This window comes from Nerophis ophidion, linkage group LG05 (assembly GCF_033978795.1).
Source record: "Nerophis ophidion isolate RoL-2023_Sa linkage group LG05, RoL_Noph_v1.0, whole genome shotgun sequence".
In the NCBI taxonomy this organism is placed as follows: domain Eukaryota; kingdom Metazoa; phylum Chordata; class Actinopteri; order Syngnathiformes; family Syngnathidae; genus Nerophis; species Nerophis ophidion.
Genome location: NC_084615.1, coordinates 15,376,666 through 15,401,380, shown reverse-complemented (window position 1 = coordinate 15,401,380; position 24,715 = coordinate 15,376,666). Strand labels below are relative to the sequence as shown.

Genomic DNA, 24,715 nt, shown 5'->3' with positions numbered 1-24,715 from the left:
CAGTTGTTACTGTCAGTCACCTAAAAAGTACAAAAGCACAGGGGTTACTGTCAGTCACCTAAATAGTACACAAACACAGTTGTTACTGTCAGTCACCTAAATAGTACACAAACATGCTTGTTACTGTCAGTCACCTAAATAGTACACAAACATGCTTGTTACTGTCAGTCACCTAAATAGTACACAAACATGCTTGGTGCTGTCAGTCACCTAAATAGTACACAAATATGGTTGTTGCTGTCAGTCACCTAAATAGTACACAAACACACTTCTTACAGTCAGACACCTAAATAGTACACAAACATGGTTGTTGCTGTCAGTCACCTAAATAGTACACAAACATGCTTGTTACTGTCAGTCACCTAAATAGTACACAAACACAGTTGTTACTGTCAGTCACCTAAATAGTACACAAACATGCTTGTTACTGTCAGTCACCTAAATAGTACACAAACATGGTTATTACTGTCAGTCACCTAAATAGTACACAAACATGGTTGTTACTGTCAGTCACCTAAATACTACACAAACATGATTGCTACTGTCAGTCACCTAAATAGTACACAAACACGCTTGTTACTGTCAGTCACCTAAATAGTACACAAACATGCGTGTTGCTGTCAGTCACCTAAATAGTACACAAACACAGTTGTTACTGTCAGTCACATAAATAGTACACAAACATGGTTGTTACTGTCAGTCACCTAAATAGTACACAAACATGCTTGTTACTGTCAGTCACCTAAATAGTACACAAACATGCTTGTTACTGTCAGTCACCTAAATAGTACACAAACATGCTTGTTGCTGTCAGTCACCTAAATAGTACACAAATATGGTTGTTGCTGTCAGTCACCTAAATAGTACACAAACACACTTCTTACAGTCAGACACCTAAATAGTACACAAACATAGTTGTTGCTGTCAGTCACCTAAATAGTACACAAACATGCTTGTTACTGTCAGTCACCTAAATAGTACACAAACACAGTTGTTACTGTCAGTCACCTAAATAGTACACAAACATGCTTGTTACTGTCAGTCACTTAAATAGTACACAAACATGCTTGTTACTGTCAGTCACCTAAATAGTACACAACACACACTTCTTACTGTCAGTCACCTAAATAGTAGAAAAGCACAGTTGTTACTGTCAGTCACCTAAAAAGTACAAAAGCACAGTGGTTACTGTCAGTCACCTAAATAGTACACAAACACAGTTGTTACTGTCAGTCACCTAAATAGTACACAAACATGCTTGTTACTGTCAGTCACCTAAATAGTACACAAACATGCTTGTTACTGTCAGTCACCTAAATAGTACACAAACATGCTTGGTGCTGTCAGTCACCTAAATAGTACACAAATATGGTTGTTGCTGTCAGTCACCTAAATAGTACACAAACACACTTCTTACAGTCAGACACCTAAATAGTACACAAACATGCTTGGTGCTGTCAGTCACCTAAATAGTACACAAATATGGTTGTTGCTGTCAGTCACCTAAATAGTACACAAACACGGTTGTTGCTCTCAGTCACCTAAATAGTACACAAACATGGTTGTTGCTCTCAGTCACCTAAATAGTACACAAACATGCTTGTTACTGTCAGTCACCTAAATAGTACACAAACACAGTTGTTACTGTCAGTCACCTAAATAGTACACAAACATGCTTGTTACGGTCAGTCACTTAAATAGTACACAAACATGCTTGTTACTGTCAGTCACCTAAATAGTACACAAATATGCTTGTTACTGTCAGTCAGCTAAATAGTACACAAACATGCTTGTTACTGTCAGTCACCTAAATAGTACACAAACACAGTTGTTACTGTCAGTCACCTAAATAGTACACAAACATGCTTGTTACTGTCAGTCACCTAAATAGTACACAAACATGGTTATTACTGTCAGTCACCTAAATAGTACACAAACATGGTTGTTACTGTCAGTCACCTAAATACTACACAAACATGATTGCTACTGTCAGTCACCTAAATAGTACACAAACACGCTTGTTACTGTCAGTCACCTAAATAGTACACAAACATGCGTGTTGCTGTCAGTCACCTAAATAGTACACAAACACAGTTGTTACTGTCAGTCACATAAATAGTACACAAACATGGTTGTTACTGTCAGTCACATAAATAGTACACAAACACAGTTGTTACTGTCAGTCACCTAAATAGTAAACAAACACAGTTGTTACTGTCAGTCACCTAAATAGTACACCAACACGGTTGTTACTGTTGCTCACATAAATAGTACACAAACACAGTTGTTACTGTCAGTCACATAAATAGTACACAAACACGCTTGTTACTGTCAGTCACCTAAATAGTACACAAACATGCGTGTTGCTGTCAGTCACCTAAATAGTACACAAACACAGTTGTTACTGTCAGTCACATAAATAGTACACAAACATGGTTGTTGCTGTCAGTCACCTGAATAGTACACAAACACAGTTGTTACTGTCAGTCACATAAATAGTACACAAACATGGTTGTTACTGTCAGTCACATAAATAGTACACAAACACAGTTGTTACTGTCAGTCACCTAAATAGTAAACAAACACAGTTGTTACTGTCAGTCACCTAAATAGTACACAAACATGGTTGTTGCTGTCAGTCACCTAATTAGTACACAAACATGGTTGTTGCTGTCAGTCACATAAATAGTACACAAACACACTTCGTATAGTCAGACACCTAAATAGTACACAAACATGGTTGTTGCTGTCAGTCACCTAAATAGTACACAAACACACTTCTTACTGTCAGTCACCTAAATAGTAGAAAAGCACATTTGTTACTGTCAGTCACCTAAAAAGTACAAAAGCACAGTGGTTACCGTCAGTCACATAAATATTACACAAGCACGTTTGTAACTGCCAGTCACTTAAATAGTACACAAACACAGTTGTTATTGTCAGTCACCTAAATAGTACACAAACACGTTTGTAACTGTCAGTCACATAAATAGTACACAAACACGGTTGTTACAGTCAGTCACCTAAATAGTACACAAACATGGTTGTTGCTGTCAGTCACCTAAATAATACACAAACACAGTTGTTACTGTCAGTCACCTAAATAGTACACAAACACAGTTCTTACAGTCAGTCACCTAAATAGTACACAAACATGGTTGTTACTGTTGCTCACATAAATAGTACACAAACACAGTTGTTATTTTCAGTCACATAAATAGTACACAAACACATTTCTTATAGTCAATCACCTAAATAGTACACAAACATGGTTGTTACTGTCAGTCACATAAATAGTACACAAACACGGTTGTTACTGTCAGTCACCTAAATAGTACACAAACACATTTCTTATAGTCAATCACCTAAATAGTACACAAACATGGTTGTTACTGTCAGTCACATAAATAGTACACAAACACGGTTGTTACTGTCAGTCACCTAAATAGTACACAAATATGGTTGTTGCTGTCAGTCACCTAAATAGTACACAAACATGTTTGTAACTGTCAGTCACATAAATAGTACAAAAACACAGTTGTTATTGTCAGTCACATAAATAGTACACAAACATGGTTGTTATTGTCAGTCACCTAAATAGTACACAAACACGGTTGTTACTGTCGCTCACATAAATAGTACAAAAACAGTTGTTACTGTCACTCACATAAATAGTACACAAACACAGTTCTTACTGTCAGTCACCTGAATAGTAAACAAACACAGTTGTTAGTGTCAGTCACCTATATAGTACACAAACATGGTTGTTACTGTCAGTCACCTAAATAGTACACAAACATGGTTGTTACTGTCAGTCACATAAATAGTACACAAACATGGTTATTATTGTCAGTCACATAAATAGTACACAAACACAGTTGTTATTGTCAGTCACTTAAATAGTACACATACACAGTTGTTACAGTCAGACACCTAAATAGTACACAAACATAGTTGTTACTGTCAGTCACATAAATAGTACACAAACATGCTTGTTACTGTCAGTCACATAAATAGTATACAAACACAGTTCTTACAGTCAGTCACTTAAATAGTACACAAACACTTAATACTGTCAGTCACCTAAATAGTACACAAACACGCTTAATACTGTCAGTCACCTAAATAGTACACAAACACGCTTGTTACTGTCAGTCACCTAAACAATACACAAACACAGTTGTTACTGTCAGTCACCTAAATAGTACACAAACACAATTTTTACTGTCAGTCACCTAAATGGTACACAAACATGCTTGTTACTGTCAGTCACATAAATAGTACACAAACACTTAATACTGTCAGTCACCTAAATAGTACACAAACACGCTTAATACTGTCAGTCACCTAAATAGTACACAAACACGCTTGTTACTGTCAGTCACATAAATAGTACACAAACACAGTTGTTACTGTCAGTCACCTAAATAGTAAACAAACACAGTTGTTACTGTCAGTCACCTAAATAGTACACAAACACGGTTGTTACTGTCGCTCACATAAATAGTACACAAACACAGTTGTTACTGTCAGTCACCTAAATAGTACACAAATATGGTTGTTGCTGTCAGTCACCTAAATAGTACACAAACACAGTTGTTACTGTCAGTCACATAAATAGTACACAAACATAGTTGTTATCGTCAGTCACATAAATAGTAAACAAACATGGTTGTTACTGTCAGTCAGCTAAAAAGTATACAAACACAGTTCTTACAGTCAGTCACCTAAATAGTACACAAATACAGTTGTTACTGTCAGTCACCTAAATAGTACACAAACACAGTTGTTACTATCAGTCACCTAAATAGTACACAAACATGCTTGTTGCTGTCAGTCACATAAATAGTACACAAACTCAGTTGTTACTGTCAGTCACATAAATAGTACACAAACACAGTTGTTATTGTCAGTCACCTAAATAGTACACAAACATGCTTGTTACTGTCAGTCACCTAAATAGTACACAAATACAGTTGTTACTGTCAGTCACCTAAATAGTACACAAACACGTGTGTAACTGTCAGTCACATAAATAGTACACAAACACACTTCTTACTGCCAGTCACCTAAAAAGTACAAAAGCACAGTGGTTACTGTCAGTCACATAAATAGTACACAAACACAGTTGTTACTGTCAGTCACCTAAATAGTACACAAACATGCTTGTTACTGTCAGTCACCTAAATAGTACACAAACATGGTTATTACTGTCAGTCACCTAAATAGTACACAAACATGGTTGTTACTGTCAGTCACCTAAATACTACACAAACATGATTGCTACTGTCAGTCACCTAAATAGTACACAAACACGCTTGTTACTGTCAGTCACCTAAATAGTACACAAACATGCGTGTTGCTGTCAGTCACCTAAATAGTACACAAACACAGTTGTTACTGTCAGTCACATAAATAGTACACAAACATGGTTGTTACTGTCAGTCACCTAAATAGTACACAAACATGCTTGTTACTGTCAGTCACCTAAATAGTACACAAACATGCTTGTTACTGTCAGTCACCTAAATAGTACACAAACATGCTTGTTGCTGTCAGTCACCTAAATAGTACACAAATATGGTTGTTGCTGTCAGTCACCTAAATAGTACACAAAGAAAAACTTCTTACAGTCAGACACCTAAATAGTACACAAACATGGTTGTTGCTGTCAGTCACCTAAATAGTACACAAACATGCTTGTTACTGTCAGTCACCTAAATAGTACACAAACACAGTTGTTACTGTCAGTCACCTAAATAGTACACAAACATGCTTGTTACTGTCAGTCACTTAAATAGTACACAAACATGCTTGTTACTGTCAGTCACCTAAATAGTACACAACACACACTTCTTACTGTCAGTCACCTAAATAGTAGAAAAGCACAGTTGTTACTGTCAGTCACCTAAAAAGTACAAAAGCACAGTGGTTACTGTCAGTCACCTAAATAGTACACAAACACAGTTGTTACTGTCAGTCACCTAAATAGTACACAAACATGCTTGTTACTGTCAGTCACCTAAATAGTACACAAACATGCTTGTTACTGTCAGTCACCTAAATAGTACACAAACATGCTTGGTGCTGTCAGTCACCTAAATAGTACACAAATATGGTTGTTGCTGTCAGTCACCTAAATAGTACACAAACACACTTCTTACAGTCAGACACCTAAATAGTACACAAACATGGTTGTTGCTGTCAGTCACCTAAATAGTACACAAACATGCTTGTTACTGTCAGTCACCTAAATAGTACACAAACACAGTTGTTACTGTCAGTCACCTAAATAGTACACAAACATGCTTGTTACTGTCAGTCACCTAAATAGTACACAAACATGGTTATTACTGTCAGTCACCTAAATAGTACACAAACATGGTTGTTACTGTCAGTCACCTAAATACTACACAAACATGATTGCTACTGTCAGTCACCTAAATAGTACACAAACACGCTTGTTACTGTCAGTCACCTAAATAGTACACAAACATGCGTGTTGCTGTCAGTCACCTAAATAGTACACAAACACAGTTGTTACTGTCAGTCACATAAATAGTACACAAACATGGTTGTTACTGTCAGTCACCTAAATAGTACACAAACATGCTTGTTACTGTCAGTCACCTAAATAGTACACAAACATGCTTGTTACTGTCAGTCACCTAAATAGTACACAAACATGCTTGTTGCTGTCAGTCACCTAAATAGTACACAAATATGGTTGTTGCTGTCAGTCACCTAAATAGTACACAAACACACTTCTTACAGTCAGACACCTAAATAGTACACAAACATAGTTGTTGCTGTCAGTCACCTAAATAGTACACAAACATGCTTGTTACTGTCAGTCACCTAAATAGTACACAAACACAGTTGTTACTGTCAGTCACCTAAATAGTACACAAACATGCTTGTTACTGTCAGTCACTTAAATAGTACACAAACATGCTTGTTACTGTCAGTCACCTAAATAGTACACAACACACACTTCTTACTGTCAGTCACCTAAATAGTAGAAAAGCACAGTTGTTACTGTCAGTCACCTAAAAAGTACAAAAGCACAGTGGTTACTGTCAGTCACCTAAATAGTACACAAACACAGTTGTTACTGTCAGTCACCTAAATAGTACACAAACATGCTTGTTACTGTCAGTCACCTAAATAGTACACAAACATGCTTGTTACTGTCAGTCACCTAAATAGTACACAAACATGCTTGGTGCTGTCAGTCACCTAAATAGTACACAAATATGGTTGTTGCTGTCAGTCACCTAAATAGTACACAAACACACTTCTTACAGTCAGACACCTAAATAGTACACAAACATGCTTGGTGCTGTCAGTCACCTAAATAGTACACAAATATGGTTGTTGCTGTCAGTCACCTAAATAGTACACAAACACGGTTGTTGCTCTCAGTCACCTAAATAGTACACAAACATGGTTGTTGCTCTCAGTCACCTAAATAGTACACAAACATGCTTGTTACTGTCAGTCACCTAAATAGTACACAAACACAGTTGTTACTGTCAGTCACCTAAATAGTACACAAACATGCTTGTTACGGTCAGTCACTTAAATAGTACACAAACATGCTTGTTACTGTCAGTCACCTAAATAGTACACAAATATGCTTGTTACTGTCAGTCAGCTAAATAGTACACAAACATGCTTGTTACTGTCAGTCACCTAAATAGTACACAAACACAGTTGTTACTGTCAGTCACCTAAATAGTACACAAACATGCTTGTTACTGTCAGTCACCTAAATAGTACACAAACATGGTTATTACTGTCAGTCACCTAAATAGTACACAAACATGGTTGTTACTGTCAGTCACCTAAATACTACACAAACATGATTGCTACTGTCAGTCACCTAAATAGTACACAAACACGCTTGTTACTGTCAGTCACCTAAATAGTACACAAACATGCGTGTTGCTGTCAGTCACCTAAATAGTACACAAACACAGTTGTTACTGTCAGTCACATAAATAGTACACAAACATGGTTGTTACTGTCAGTCACATAAATAGTACACAAACACAGTTGTTACTGTCAGTCACCTAAATAGTAAACAAACACAGTTGTTACTGTCAGTCACCTAAATAGTACACCAACACGGTTGTTACTGTTGCTCACATAAATAGTACACAAACACAGTTGTTACTGTCAGTCACATAAATAGTACACAAACACGCTTGTTACTGTCAGTCACCTAAATAGTACACAAACATGCGTGTTGCTGTCAGTCACCTAAATAGTACACAAACACAGTTGTTACTGTCAGTCACATAAATAGTACACAAACATGGTTGTTGCTGTCAGTCACCTGAATAGTACACAAACACAGTTGTTACTGTCAGTCACATAAATAGTACACAAACATGGTTGTTACTGTCAGTCACATAAATAGTACACAAACACAGTTGTTACTGTCAGTCACCTAAATAGTAAACAAACACAGTTGTTACTGTCAGTCACCTAAATAGTACACAAACATGGTTGTTGCTGTCAGTCACCTAATTAGTACACAAACATGGTTGTTGCTGTCAGTCACATAAATAGTACACAAACACACTTCGTACAGTCAGACACCTAAATAGTACACAAACATGTGTTGCGATCTGTGACTCAGATCTTCACATGTTTATTTTTCCATCTTTGTTTCATTCTCTTCTGACCCACTTACTTCCTGTTTAGTCCGTTACCATGGTTACACATTGATTTCACCTGCTCCTCGTTTTCTACACACCTGGTTCTCCTTGATTTCTCCCTATATAAGCTTTCCTCTTTTCTTTGTTCAGTCTCGGATCCTAATTTGCCCACGCGCAACAGTGACGACTCTCGACCTGCATCTTTGTATGTATATTCTCGCTAGCTTTTACGCTAAGCCATTTGTTGATTCCAGCTCACATGCTGTGGAATTGTTTTTCTGTTTTTGGTTTGCCTTCTCTTTACAGCAGTGTTTTTGTTCCTAGCCTTTTATTATTTAATAAATCCATTTATAACTTACCTTGTTGTGTTCATCGCTTCGACGCATCCACGGAAGAACCAATCCGGCATTACAATGCCGAAGAAGAGTCATCACAGTAGGATCCGAGCATCAAAATGTTTTTCCGCGTCGAAACCACGGGAGGAACCCTTCGACTTGGGTTTGTGGTTGGAGCTCGTGGCTTGGGAGCAGGAAAGACTTGACTGTGGGCCTGAAGTCCCCTCCGAAGCCGTTCGCGCTGCCCCGAAGAGGCGGGGGGTCCAGTGGAGAGGCCCCCCGCACGGCAGTAATGTTCCAGCACCACTTATTCCTCCCCATGGACACAGCAAGTTTCACCCCGTCCAGGATTCACCCGTCATTACCGGTAATCCTGCTTGTTTTTTTTCCAATCATTCCTTAAGCTGCCATGACACTTTTTCTGACACAAGCGATGACGTCAATTGGGGAACGCCCACCGGTGACGCAACACCGGCCTCTGTTGATGACATTTTTTCAGAAGATTTTTATATTGTGGACAGTAATTCTCATTCCCAACCTTTTTTGAATATCAATAACATTCATGACAAGATACAGAATTATCAGGATATTTTTTCTTATTATTCTAGTCAACCTCAGTCACCTAGTTTTTCTCCTACACCTCCTTTAAAACCTCATTCTCCGGCCAAGTCCAAGGTGTTTCCTCCCTTTTCTAAAGGAAATTCTGGACAAATTAAAGGGGAGGAGTCGGCCCGCCTCCAAGCCTCCCACCACCCTCCCTTAAGGTCAGTCCCTGACCATAGGGAACGGGTCTGGGATCCCCGTCTGGAGGAAGGGGCTATGACCTATAGCTGTGCTACGGAGGTAGCACAGATACTACCCTCTAAACCACAGCCACCATGTAGACCTCCTCCACCTGTTTTTCCCCCGGCCAAATCTCAACGGCCTTGTAGACCTCCTCCACCTGTTTTTCCCCTGGCCAAGTCTCAACGGCCTTGTAGACCTCCTCCACCTGTTTTTCCCCCGGCCAAGTCTCAACGGCCTTGTAGACCTCCTCTACCTGATTTTTCCCCGGCCAAATCTCAACGGCCTTGTAGACCTCCTCCACCTGTTTTTCCCCCGGCCAAGTCTCAACGGCCTTGTAGACCTCCTCCACCGGTGTTCGGACTCGCGAGGTCATTACCTCCAGCACGTCCTCCACCACCGGTGTTCTGCACTGCTCCCAGTCTGGTTCTCACACCAGCACATGACTCTCGCCTGGTTTTCAAGCCAGAATTAGACTCTCGCCTGGTTTTCACACCAGAAAATGTTGCTAGCCTGGTTCTCAAGCCAGCACTAGACTCCCACCTGGTTCTCACACCAGCCTCCGACCCAGAACTGGTTCTCATACCAGTTACAGACTTTAGCCTGGAGCCCACTCCAGTACCAGCTCCACGCCGCCAAGCGCCGGTACCAGCTCCACGCCGCCAAGCGCCGGTACCAGCTCCGCGCCGCCAAGCACCGCCGACGACGGGGCTGGAGCCCACACCAGCGTCGACGACGGGGCTGGAGCCCACACCAGCGTCGACGACGGGGCTGGAACCTTCACCTATGTCGACAGGGCTGGAGCCCACTCCAGTGCCAGCTCCTCGACAAGCGCCGGTACCAGCTCCACGCCGCCAAGCACTGCCGACGAAGAAGCTGGAGCCCACACCGGCGCCGACGATGAGGCTGGAGCTCACACCAGTCACGACTCCTGCGGCTCCCAGGCCGCCTCCGACGACTCCTGCGGCTCCCAGGCCGCCTCCGACGACTCCTGCGGCTCCCAGGCCGCCTCCGACGACTCCTGCGGCTCCCAGGCCGCCTCCGACGACTCCTGCGGCTCCCAGGCCGCCTCCGACGACTCCTGCGGCTCCCAGGCCGCCTCCGACGACTCCTGCGGCTGCAGCACCCGCATCATCCTCGCCAGCTGCACTCGGGCCTGCTTTGGCTGCAGTCCCCGCACCCTCGTCTGCTGCTTCCAAGCCTGCTGGGATTTCGGTGCTGAGGCGTCGTCCACCACGTCGACCACGGGCGTGGCCTCTGCGAGGTCATCCTCCTCGCCAGACACTCCCTCCTCCATGTCGGCCACGGATGTGGCCGTGCCCGGGTCGTCCGCCTCGCCGGGCACCTCATCCTGCGAGGCGGCCACTAATGTGGCCTTTTCGAGGTCGCCCGCCAAAACTTGTTCGGCAGCGGCGTTCCATCCGCCGCCGCCACTTGACTTGTCCTCGGTGGATTCGGGGACACACGACTTGGCGACCCTCCACCGTGGCCTCCCTCCGCCCTCCCTTCGTTTGTGGACTCTGTTTTTGGGGAGGGGGTTCAAGTTGTTTCTTATTTGTTTTTGTTTTCTTTGAGACATCTGGAATCTGTCTTTTTGGGGGGGGGAATACTGTTGCGATCTGTGACTCAGATCTTCACATGTTTATTTTTCCATCTTTGTTTCATTCTCTTCTGACCCACTTACTTCCTGTTTAGTCCGTTACCATGGTTACACATTGATTTCACCTGCTCCTCGTTTTCTACACACCTGGTTCTCCTTGATTTCTCCCTATATAAGCTTTCCTCTTTTCTTTGTTCAGTCTCGGATCCTAATTTGCCCACGCGCAACAGTGACGACTCTCGACCTGCATCTTTGTATGTATATTCTCGCTAGCTTTTACGCTAAGCCATTTGTTGATTCCAGCTCACATGCTGTGGAATTGTTTTTCTGTTTTTGGTTTGCCTTCTCTTTACAGCAGTGTTTTTGTTCCTAGCCTTTTATTATTTAATAAATCCATTTATAACTTACCTTGTTGTGTTCATCGCTTCGACGCATCCACGGAAGAACCAATCCGGCATTACAATGCCGAAGAAGAGTCATCACAACATGGTTGTTGCTGTCAGTCACCTAAATAGTACACAAACACACTTCTTACTGTCAGTCACCTAAATAGTAGAAAAGCACATTTGTTACTGTCAGTCACCTAAAAAGTACAAAAGCACAGTGGTTACCGTCAGTCACATAAATATTACACAAGCACGTTTGTAACTGCCAGTCACTTAAATAGTACACAAACACAGTTGTTATTGTCAGTCACCTAAATAGTACACAAACACGTTTGTAACTGTCAGTCACATAAATAGTACACAAACACGGTTGTTACAGTCAGTCACCTAAATAGTACACAAACATGGTTGTTGCTGTCAGTCACCTAAATAATACACAAACACAGTTGTTACTGTCAGTCACCTAAATAGTACACAAACACAGTTCTTACAGTCAGTCACCTAAATAGTACACAAACATGGTTGTTACTGTTGCTCACATAAATAGTACACAAACACAGTTGTTATTTTCAGTCACATAAATAGTACACAAACACATTTCTTATAGTCAATCACCTAAATAGTACACAAACATGGTTGTTACTGTCAGTCACATAAATAGTACACAAACACGGTTGTTACTGTCAGTCACCTAAATAGTACACAAATATGGTTGTTGCTGTCAGTCACCTAAATAGTACACAAACATGTTTGTAACTGTCAGTCACATAAATAGTACACAAACACAGTTGTTATTGTCAGTCACATAAATAGTACACAAACATGGTTGTTATTGTCAGTCACCTAAATAGTACACAAACACGGTTGTTACTGTCGCTCACATAAATAGTACAAAAACAGTTGTTACTGTCACTCACATAAATAGTACACAAACACAGTTCTTACTGTCAGTCACCTGAATAGTAAACAAACACAGTTGTTAGTGTCAGTCACCTATATAGTACACAAACATGGTTGTTACTGTCAGTCACCTAAATAGTACACAAACATGGTTGTTACTGTCAGTCACATAAATAGTACACAAACATGGTTATTATTGTCAGTCACATAAATAGTACACAAACACAGTTGTTATTGTCAGTCACTTAAATAGTACACATACACAGTTGTTACAGTCAGACACCTAAATAGTACACAAACATAGTTGTTACTGTCAGTCACATAAATAGTACACAAACATGCTTGTTACTGTCAGTCACATAAATAGTATACAAACACAGTTCTTACAGTCAGTCACTTAAATAGTACACAAACACTTAATACTGTCAGTCACCTAAATAGTACACAAACACGCTTAATACTGTCAGTCACCTAAATAGTACACAAACACGCTTGTTACTGTCAGTCACCTAAACAATACACAAACACAGTTGTTACTGTCAGTCACCTAAATAGTACACAAACACAATTTTTACTGTCAGTCACCTAAATGGTACACAAACATGCTTGTTACTGTCAGTCACATAAATAGTACACAAACACTTAATACTGTCAGTCACCTAAATAGTACACAAACACGCTTAATACTGTCAGTCACCTAAATAGTACACAAACACGCTTGTTACTGTCAGTCACATAAATAGTACACAAACACAGTTGTTACTGTCAGTCACCTAAATAGTAAACAAACACAGTTGTTACTGTCAGTCACCTAAATAGTACACAAACACGGTTGTTACTGTCGCTCACATAAATAGTACACAAACACAGTTGTTACTGTCAGTCACCTAAATAGTACACAAATATGGTTGTTGCTGTCAGTCACCTAAATAGTACACAAACACAGTTGTTACTGTCAGTCACATAAATAGTACACAAACATAGTTGTTATTGTCAGTCACATAAATAGTAAACAAACATGGTTGTTACTGTCAGTCAGCTAAATAGTATACAAACACAGTTCTTACAGTCAGTCACCTAAATAGTACACAAATACAGTTGTTACTGTCAGTCACCTAAATAGTACACAAACACAGTTGTTACTATCAGTCACCTAAATAGTACACAAACATGCTTGTTGCTGTCAGTCACATAAATAGTACACAAACTCAGTTGTTACTGTCAGTCACATAAATAGTACACAAACACAGTTGTTATTGTCAGTCACCTAAATAGTACACAAACATGCTTGTTACTGTCAGTCACCTAAATAGTACACAAATACAGTTGTTACTGTCAGTCACCTAAATAGTACACAAACACGTGTGTAACTGTCAGTCACATAAATAGTACACAAACACACTTCTTACTGCCAGTCACCTAAAAAGTACAAAAGCACAGTGGTTACTGTCAGTCACATAAATAGTACACAAACACAGTTGTTATTGTCAGTCACCTAAATAGTACACAAGCACAATTCTTACTGTCAGTCACATAAATAATACACAAACACAGTTGTTACTGTCAGTCACATAAATAATACACAAACACGGTTGTTACTGTCAGTCACATAAAAAATACACAAACACGGTTGTTACTGTCAGTCACATAAATAGTTGAATTGTTCTCCATGTGACAGGAGAAGACTTCTGCTGATGTAGAACATGAAGCATGAACATGAAGCATTAAAATGAAGCATTAACACGAAGCATGAAAACAAAGCATGCACATGAGGCATGAACACAAAGCATAAACATGAAGCATGAACATGAAACATGAACATGAGGCATGAACATGAGGTATGAACATGAAACATGAACATGAAACACAAAGCATGAACATGAAGCATGAACATAATGCATGAACATGAAGCATGAACATGAGGCATGAACATGAAACTTGAACATGAGGCATGAACATGAAGTACGAATATGAAGCATGAACATGAGGCATGAACATGAGGCGTGAACATGAGGCATGAACACAAAGCATGACAATGAGGCATGAACATCAGGCATGAACACAAAGCATGAACATGAGGCATGAAAACAAAGCATGAACATAAAGCATGAACATGAGGCATGAACATGAAGCAAGAACATAAAGCATGAACACGAGGCATGAACATGAAGCACGAACATGAAGCATGAACACGAGGCATGAACATCAAGCATGAACATGAAACGTGAACATGAAGCATGAATATGAAACGTGAACATGAAGCGTGAACATGAAGCATGAACATGAGGCATGAACATGAGGCATGAACATGAGGCATGAAAATGAAGCATGAACATGGAGCATGAACATGAGGCATGAACATGAGGCATGAACATGGAGCATGAACATGAGGCATGAACATGAAGCATGAACATGAGGCATGAATATGGAGCATGAACATGAGGCATGAACATGAAGCATGAACATGAGGCATGAACATGGAGCATGAACATGAGGCATGAACATGAAGCATGAACATGAGGCATGAACATGAGGCATGAACATGAGGCATGAACATGGAGCATGAACATGAGGCATGAACATGAAGCATGAACATGAGGCATGAACATGAGGCATGAACATGAGGCATGAACATGAAGCATGAACATGAAGTCCTCCAGTGTTTGTTCCATGGATCAATGACTTATGCAATGTTAGCAGATGAATCAGCACAGGATATGAGCTGCTCTGACTCTCCAGGCAATCAATAAGTGTGCACAATCTGCACTGTCAATCATGATATCCCATGTGATCCACGATGAATGGACATATGATTGTGAGGTAAGGTCATCTTTCAAGGTGAGCCCACTAGAGTTACAGACAAGCGTGTGACGTCTCAAAGCGGTTGTATTTCATCACTGGAGGCTTCATTAAACGTAAAAAAAGTAGGATAGACCATGACTCCTGACACCCCTGTATGTATATGTATATATATATATATATATATATATATATATATATATATATATATATATATATATATATATATATATATATATATATATGGTTTCCCACACATTCATTTATTTGTCGCGGCCCGCCACGAAAGAATTACGGCCGCCACAAATAAAAATTACAACAACAAAAAATTACAAAAGAAAAAAAAAATGTTTTATTTATTTATTTATTTATTTATTTATTCGGCTTTTGGCTCGCTCGACCACTCATAAAAGCAATGGGAATCTGTCTGTGAATGGAGCTTGTAGTTACATATTATATAAATATGTCAATATTATATAAATATGTATAGATTTTAAAATCTCCTGATGATTAAGGGAACCTCTCATGAAACAGTTCTGTAGAGATGAAGTAGTCTTGTGATTTTTCCCACATATATATATATATATATATATATATATATATATATATATAAATATACACACACACACACACACACAGTTCTGGTCAAAAGTGTACATACACTCGTAAAGAACATGATGTCATGGCTGTCTTGACTTTCCAATCATTTCTACAACTCTTATTTTTTTTTGTGATGTAGTGATTGGAACACATACTTGTTGCTCACAAAAACACATTCATGAAGTTTGCATCTTTTTACTGAGAAAGTGTGCAATCAAAAGTATACATACAGCAATGTTAATATTTGCTTACATGTCCCTTGGCAAGTTTCACTGCAATAAGGCGCTTTTGTTCGCCATAAACAAGCCTTTGCTTACATTTTTCACCACATAATTGGTGCAGTTCAGCTAAATGTGTTGCTTTTCAGACATGGACTTGTTTCTTCAGCATTGTACACACCTTTAAGTCAGGACTTTGGGCAGGCCTTCATTTTGGTTTGGTTTAGCCATTCCTCCCTCCATGCCTACCGTCAAGCATGGTGGTGATAGTTTTATACTATGGGCCTGTTTTGCTGCTTTACAGAGAGTAAATGGGACAATGACCTCCAAATTGTTCAGGACAAGCTAAAATCATCAGCCCGGAGGTTGGGTCTTGGGCACAGTTTGTCATGTCTGTGTGATCATGTTTTGTTTTAGTCCAGTTCAGTTTTGTTTTTGGACTCCTTGTGCACTTTTGTTTGTTTTGTCACCATGGCAACCCATTAGTTTTCACCTGTCCTCATGTCACGCACCTGTCTCACGTTTTGCACTCGCACACCTGTCACTAATCTCCACAGCATTATTTAAACCTGTAGTTGCCAGGTAGTCAGCCTGGCGACTTGACCTCCACTCACGTCATGCCCATGCCACCTCCACTCAGCTTCATGTCATGTTTACAGTTCCATGCCAAGTAAGTTTTTGTTTATTGTTCATAGTTTCTGCCTTTGTGCAAGTTTTGTTTCATCAGTCAAGTTTGTTCTCCGCCATTGTGCGCGCCTTTTGTTTGTCTTTTTTTTATAGTGGTAAAATAATTTATGTCATTACCTTCACGCCATGCCCGCACCAACTTTCCTTTGCCTTCCGGAATAACAAACTCCATAGTCCACTTTTTGACACAGTTGTGTCATGGTCCACGTCTTGGACCATGTCATATTCTGGTTTTGTTATCACAGCCTGCTTTGTATTTGACATCTTTAGTTCCCGGTGGCACTTCCTGGTTTGTTTCGGTTGCCTAGTTACGCATTTAGTGTCACCTGTTTCTGGTTTTTGATCACGCGCACCTGCCCCTGATGATTTCTGCCCCTATATATGCCTGTCTTTGTTTGCCTTTCATTCTCAGACTATAGTTTGCTGCACGCAACAAGTGACATCTCTCTTCCCGCATTGTGGTAACTATCTTTTTTCACCCTATTAGCTTCCATGCTATTTTGTTTGTTTACTTGTCCCTAGTTTACATACTAGCGCTTTCAGTTCATTCTAGCTTCCACGCTAGTTCTGTTTGTTTTGTCTTGAGTGCCTATGTGCCAGTATTTCTGTTATCAGTTTGTTTTTCTAGTTAGGAAGGAATCTTCATTCCTACCTTAACGCTGTGTTCCATCTCTGCTGCACCACGAGAACGCAAACACACGCCACGATGCCACCCAGACGTCACAAGTTGGGTGTTCCAACAGGACAATGACCCCAAACACATCTCAAAAGTGGTAAAGGAATGGCTAAATCAGGCCAGAATGAAGGTTTTAGAATGGCCTTCCCAAAGTCCTGACTTAAACGTGTGGACAATGCTGAAGAAACAAGTCTATGTCAGAAAAGCAACACATTTTTGTGGTGAAAAATGTAAGCAGAAGCTTGTGGATGGCTACCTAAAGCGCCTTATTGCAGTGAAACTTGCCAAGGGACATGTAAGCAAATATTAACATTGCTGTATGTATACTTTTGATTGCTCACATTTCAGTAGAGCCATAATAAATTCATAAAAGAAGTATACTTCATGAATGTTTTTGTGAGCGACAACTATGTGCTCCATCACAAAAAAATAAGAATTGTAGAAATGATTGGAAAGTCAAGACAGCCATGACATCATGTTCTTTACAAGTGTACGTACACTTTTGACCAGGACTGTATATATTCTATAAGTTGTATTCTCTTCCATTTCAAACGTGTTACTCTTCGGTTTCATTGCAAACAAACAAATGACTTGTTTTCAGTTTATTATTTCAAACCTTTTGTATTTTTCTTTGACGTTGCTCAGTTCGTCTCTGGTCCTCTGCAGCTCCGACTCCAGGCTCTCGATGCAGACCACAGTCTGCAGCAAGTTCTGGTGAAGGTCACTATTTTCCTCTCGGAGCACCCTGAACACATGTTGTTAGACATATTACTGAACAGCAGGGGTCACCAACGCGGTGCCCGCGGGCACCAGGTCGAGTCGCCCGCTGGCCTGTTCTAAAAATAGCTCAAATAGCAGCACTTACCAGTGGGCTGCCTCTATATTTTTAATTTCATTTATTTACTAGCAAGCTGGTCTCGCTTTGCTCGACATTTTTAATTCTAAGAGAGACAAAACTCAAATAGAATTTGAAAATCCAAGAAAATATTTTAAAGACTTGGTCTTCACTTGTTTAAATAAATTCCTTTATTTTTTTACTGTGCTTCTTATAACTTTCAGAAAGACAATTTTAGAGACAAAATACCTTAAAAATAATTTTAGGATTTTTAAACACATATACCTTTTTACCTTTTTAAATTCCTTCCTGTTCTTTCCTGACAATTTTAAAACAATGTTCAAGTAAATTGTTTTTTTTTTTTTTGTAAAGAATAATAAATGCATTTTTATATAATTCTTCATTTTAGCTTCTGTTTTTCTGACAAAGAATATTTGTGAAATATTTCTTCCAACTAATTTTGATTAAAATTCAAAAAAATTATTCTGGCAAATCTAGAAAATCTTTAGAATCAAATTTAAATCTTATTTTAAAGTCTTTTGAATTTCTTTCAAAATTTTGGTTCTGGAAAATCTAGAAGAAATAATAATTTGTCTTTGTTAAAAATATAGCTTGGTCCAATTTTTTATATATTCTAACAAAATGCAGATTGGATTTTAACCTGTTTAAAATATGTCATAAAACTTTTACAATTAATTGTAATCAGGAAAAATTACTAATGGTTCCATAAATTATTTTTTTTAATTTTTTCAAAAATATTCAAATTAGCTAATTTTTGTCTTCTTTTTTTCGGTTTCGGTTTTAAGAGTCGAAATTGAAGATAAACTATGTTTCAAAATTAAATTTTCATTTTATTCCTGTTTTCTCCTCTTTTAACCCGTTTTTTTAAACAGTACTCTCTACAAAAAGACCTTCCGTAAAAGGAAAAAAAATGTACGACGGAATTACAGACAGAAATACCCATTTTTTTTATACATACCGGTATATAGATTTATTTATTAAAGGTAAATTGAGCAAATTGGCTATTTCTGGCAATTTATTTAAGTGTGTATCAAACTGGTAGCCCTTCGCATAAATCAGTACCCAAGAAGTAGCTCTTGCTTTCAAAAAGGTTGGTGACCCCTGATATATTTACTCTTCCAATGTTGATGTTGTTATGTTATACTCTGAATTAACTATGAGGTGTACAATTCAGTCACAATATTTGTGTATATTTAGTCTCAATGTGCTCATTGAAATTTATTTATATTTTGTTCCCTACACTTTCCTTTTTTGGGGGCAGAAAGTGAAGTAGATTTAATCATGTCAAAGTTATGTTGTGAATGAATTAGCAGTAAAAACAGGCTAGGATTAAATTCAGGATGGTTCTTACTACTCATTTTAGGATATGTTGTGGTACATACCATGTGGTAAATATAATTAAACTATAATGTAACTTATTAAACAAGTACATCTTAATCTTTATTCACTATAATCAGAGATATTCTTCTTTAAGCAAAATCATTTATTGGCCGAAAAGTAACCGCAAAATAATGCAGTGCTTTAGATAAGCAAATTGATTATTAAAAAAATAAATATTATACAGATATTTAATCTTGCTTAGACTGTTTTTGTTGGGTATAAATGTCTTAAATCAGGGGTCACCAACCTTTTTGAAAGCAAGAGCTACTTCTTGGGTACTGATTAATGCAAAGGGCTACCAGTTTGATACATACTTAAATAAAGTGCCAGAAATAGCCAATTTCCTCATTTACCTTTAATAAGTAAATCTATATATATATTTTAAAAAATGCGTATTTCTGTCCGTCATTCCGTCGTACAATTTTTTTCCTTCTACGGAAGGTTTTTTGTAGAGAGTAAATGATGAAAAAAACACCTAATTGAAGTTTAAAAGAGGAGAAAACACGAAAAAAAATAAAATTTTAATTTTGAAACATAGTTCATCTTCAATTTCGACTCTTTAAAATTCAAAATTCAACCAAAAAAAATGAAGAGAAAAACTAGCTAATTCGAATCTTTAATTTATGGAACATCATTAGTAATTGTTCCTGATTAAGATTAATTTTTTAATTTTGATGACATATTTTAAATCTGCACTTTGTTGGAATATATAACAAATTGGACCAAGCTGTACTTCTAACAAAAACAAATCATTATTTCTTCTAGATTTTTCAGAACAAAAATTTTAAAGGAAATTCAAAACACTTTGAAATAAGATTTAAATTTGATTCTACAGATTTTCTAGATTCACCAGAATATATTTTTTTGAATTTTAATCATAATAGGTTTGAAGAAATATTTCACAAATATTCTTCATATAAAAAACAGAAGCTAAAATGAGGTATTAAATTAAAATGTATTTATTATTCTTTACAATACAGAAAAAAAATTACTTCAACATTGATTTAAATTGTGAGGAAAGAAGAGGAAGGAATTTAAAAGGTAAAAAGGTATATGTGTTTAAAAATCTTAAAATCATTTTTAAGGTTGCATTTTTTTTCTCTAAAATTGTCTTTCGGAAATTGATAAGAAGCAAAGTAAAAAAATAAATGAATTTATTTAAACAAGTGAAGACCAAGTCTTTAAAATATTTTCTTGGATTTTCAAATTCTATTTGAGTTTTGTCTCTCTTAGAATTAAAAATGTCGAGCAAAGCGAGACCAGCTTGCTAGTAAATAAATACAATTTAAAAAATAAAGGCAGCTCACTGCTAAGTGCTGCTATATGAGCTATTTTTAGAACAGGCCAGCGGGCGACTCATCTGGTCCTTACGGGCGACCTGGTGCCCACGGGCACCGCGTTGGTGACCCCTGTACTAAAGCCTTCATAATGATATTGTTGGTGTTTTATTTACTTACTGAAGCTGCTCAGAGTCACACGGGCGGTCCTGCAGGAAGGAGACAGGACAGGTGACGACAAAAAAATACGTGCTTGCAGAAACAACCTTGCACCAAATCCATTATTGATGAACAGAAAGTGAAAGTTGGGTTGTAGAGTTGCAAAAATTGAAGTCATCAATGTTAGTTTTCACATGTTGAAAGTCAATATGACCCCAGGACGGGTCATTGCATCACTAAAGGGGACATGATGGTGGAATTGTTATTGATTGTGGCATTTTAGTCTTTACTAATGATTTGTTCTTGGGGGCTTGAGCGCTGTTGTCAGAATGTTCCTACATCTGCGTAGCGGACAAATGGTAGAATATTTTTAGCATACAAAGAAAGCATTGAAGTGAACTCACTCTGCATCGCTTTGAGGTCACCGAAGACTCTGAATGATGCCTCCCGCTGTGCTCCGAGCTGGGACTGGTAGGACTGGAGGCTGTCTCTCGGGTTCTGGACGAGTCTGACTTAGAAGATGAAGACTCTGATCCCAGGCCAGGTCTTGCACGCTGCGCTGAAGATGGTGGCGCGGTGCTGTGCCCTGGTCGGCTGGCACTGGGTTGCCCCTGGTGAGGTTGAGGGAAGTAGTGGGTATGTGGACTATGGAAGGCGGTGGTTTGCTGCTTGCTGTGGTGGTGCCGCTGTTTTGGCTGACTTGGTTCCGGGCTGGAGCTGGTTCCATCAGTTAGGTGGGGTACACCTAGGCTGTTCTCAGACACGAAACCCTCAAGGGATGGCATCCTCTTTTCTTTACGGGATTTTCCCTGGTTAGTATTGTGACTTGGGGAGAAGCGATAGTGATGGGGTAGGGGGCTACCCTGGTGGCTGCGCGCCGCATATGAAATCAGTTTGTCAGGATTAGAGCAGTCCGACAGTTTTCCAGGGCCGCCACTGGCGCCTTTCTCCTGCTTCTTGTTGTGTTTGGGATACTCTTCCCTCTTCTCGACAAAGCTCTTCCTGTTCTTCTTTGGTGGGAGTTGAGGCTTAACTGGTTCGAGTGTCGGAGCCGGTGCGCAAGGCTTGTTACTTGTTTTGTTGTTGTTCGCACCCATCATGGTGAGATACGATGGACTTATCACTTGCTTAGTAATCTCATCCAGGAAAGCAGAAAATTGCAACTTTCCCTGAAAGACATTTTCCCTCACTCGCTCTATCTCAGATGAGTCAATGCCTGTCCCCTTTTGTCCACGAGGCGCTTGTCGTGTGGGAACTCTTGGGGATATCACCTCCATGGATTTAGCTTTTCGTATGTCAGCATGAGGCTCCTTGTTCTTGAGGATTCCTTTGCTGGGAAGCTGACTGGATGATACCGCTCTCTTTGGGCCTCTGGGATCTCCTAAGAGAATGTCTTCGTCAGTGAAAGCCAGGCTCCGGGTCAAACTCGACGTCTTGTACAGTTGTCCGCTGCTCGGTGCCTCGGATGGTTTTATGCCACCACATCCTTCAAAACCCTCCAGAAGGCCATCCTCGCTTCTGCTATGACCTCGGTCCAGAGCTGAATAAACAGCCTTGGTTTTCTGTTGTGAGCTGCCACGAGCATGACAACCAACACTGCTCCGGCTGCCATGATTGACGGTGGCAAAGACAACCGGCTCGCTGCTGTCTTCTTCCCGGAAAACCCTGCGGACGTCTGGGATGTTGGAGCAGGACAGAGAATGCGGCGGACGTTCAGCGTGGCGCAGAGAGAAGGCATTGTTGGCGCTTGCCTCTGTATACCAGGACGATGAGGAGAAAGAGGAGGAGGATGAGGAAAGGGAAGATGATGAAGCTCTGGAGAGAGTTACAGGAGTGCCGTGGTTGTAAAGTATCTCATCCTCTTGGTTGTGAGGAGTTTGGTGCATTGGATGACGATGAGGGTTGTTGTAGGGGTAGTGATCATTTCCATGGAGGTGGTGGTTTTCTTCCTGATTGACATCAGAGTCCTCAAAGAGTGTAAAACTGCGACACAAACACTCATTTTCAATGTACATCATCAACTTTAAATTGTACTGTACATCCAACTATCCTACCTGTGCGACTCCTGGTCTTCGGGATGGTGGTGCTTCTGCAATTTCATCTCACCTTGGCCAGAGGGGCTGTGAACAGGTCTAAAATACTTCTCCATGACCTGTCTCTTCCTTGGAGGTAGAGTATGGATGTCTTCTTGTTGGAGGCAACTGTACAGAGGCCACTGATGGTGATCCGTCTTTACGCTGCTCTTACGCTCCAGTTTCCTACGGGGGACCGTTATCTCTGCGAGGCAACGACCGGTTTACTTCTGACCAGTCAGTAGTTTTGACCGAGCTGACACAAACTCTCTAGTCTCTGTCTACCAACTCCGGATAGCTTTGTCATCTTCATCATCTGGCCGCAGAGGGATGGAATGGAGGAATTATTTCATGCATGGTGGCTTGATTTGACATCCTGGTTGACGTAACAACCAGGAGCTCATTGGATTGGCTGAAAAAAAGGTGTTCAATCGAAGAGATGATTGAACTTGGACATTTGGAAAAGTAATCAATATTAAAGTTCAATAGGAAGAGTGATGTAACCAGCTTTTACCAACATGTCGAGGCGCTAAAAGTAAGACTATTGTTTGGCTCATGTATCACGTGAATGTGTATTGACCTCATCCTGTTCAAAACAGCCAAATTAATCAATTCATACATGATGGGTGGAGGGTGGTTCTGTAACATCATCGACATTGAATAACAAATAGAAAAGTTATGTAAATGAAGTTCCGGGATAGTGTAGTAGCTTTTGAAAACGTAAACCATGTAGTTACACTGCCAGTCAATCAATGTTTATTTATTTATATAGCCCCAAATCACGAATGTCTCAAAGGACTGCACAAATCATTACGACTACGACATCCTCGAAAGAACCCACAAAAGGGCAAGGAAAACTCACACCCAGTGGGCAGGGAGAATTCACATCCAGTGGGACGCCAGTGACAATGCTGACTATGAGATACCTTGGAGAGGACCTCAGATGTGGGCAACCCTCCCCCCCCCACCCCCCCCCCCCCCTCTAGTCGACCGAAAGCAATGGATGTCGAGCGGGTCTAACATGATGCTGTGAAAGTTCAATCCATAGTGGCTCCAACACAGCCGCGAGAGTTCAGTTCAAAGCGGATCCAAGACAGCAGCGAGAGTCCCGTCCACAGGAGACCATCTCAAGCGGAGGCGGATCAGCAGCGTAGAGATGTCCCCAACCGATACAGGCGAGCGGTCCATCCTGGGTCCCGACGAGCGGTCCATCCTGGGTCTCGACTCTGGACAGCCAGTACTTCATCCATGGTCATCGGACCGGACCCCCTCCATAAGGGAGGGGGGTACATAGGAGAAAGAAAAGAAGCGGCAGATCAAC

General features: G+C 39.9%; 1 protein-coding gene across 1 annotated transcript in view; it reads right to left on the bottom strand.

The window, feature by feature from the left end:
- The window catches only part of si:ch211-276i12.4 (uncharacterized), a 41,507-nt gene extending 17,791 nt beyond the window's left edge, over positions 1–23,716 (bottom strand). The window contains exons 1-4 of the mRNA XM_061900178.1: positions 23,377–23,716; positions 21,727–23,305; positions 21,344–21,372; positions 18,267–18,395 (exon numbers count right to left, since the gene is read on the bottom strand). Coding sequence (XP_061756162.1) covers positions 18,267–18,395; positions 21,344–21,372; positions 21,727–23,305; positions 23,377–23,471 — 1,832 coding nt within the window. The 5' untranslated portion in view covers positions 23,472–23,716. The remainder of the gene's footprint in view (positions 1–18,266; positions 18,396–21,343; positions 21,373–21,726; positions 23,306–23,376) is intronic.
- Between the last annotated feature and the right edge of the window lie 999 nt (positions 23,717–24,715).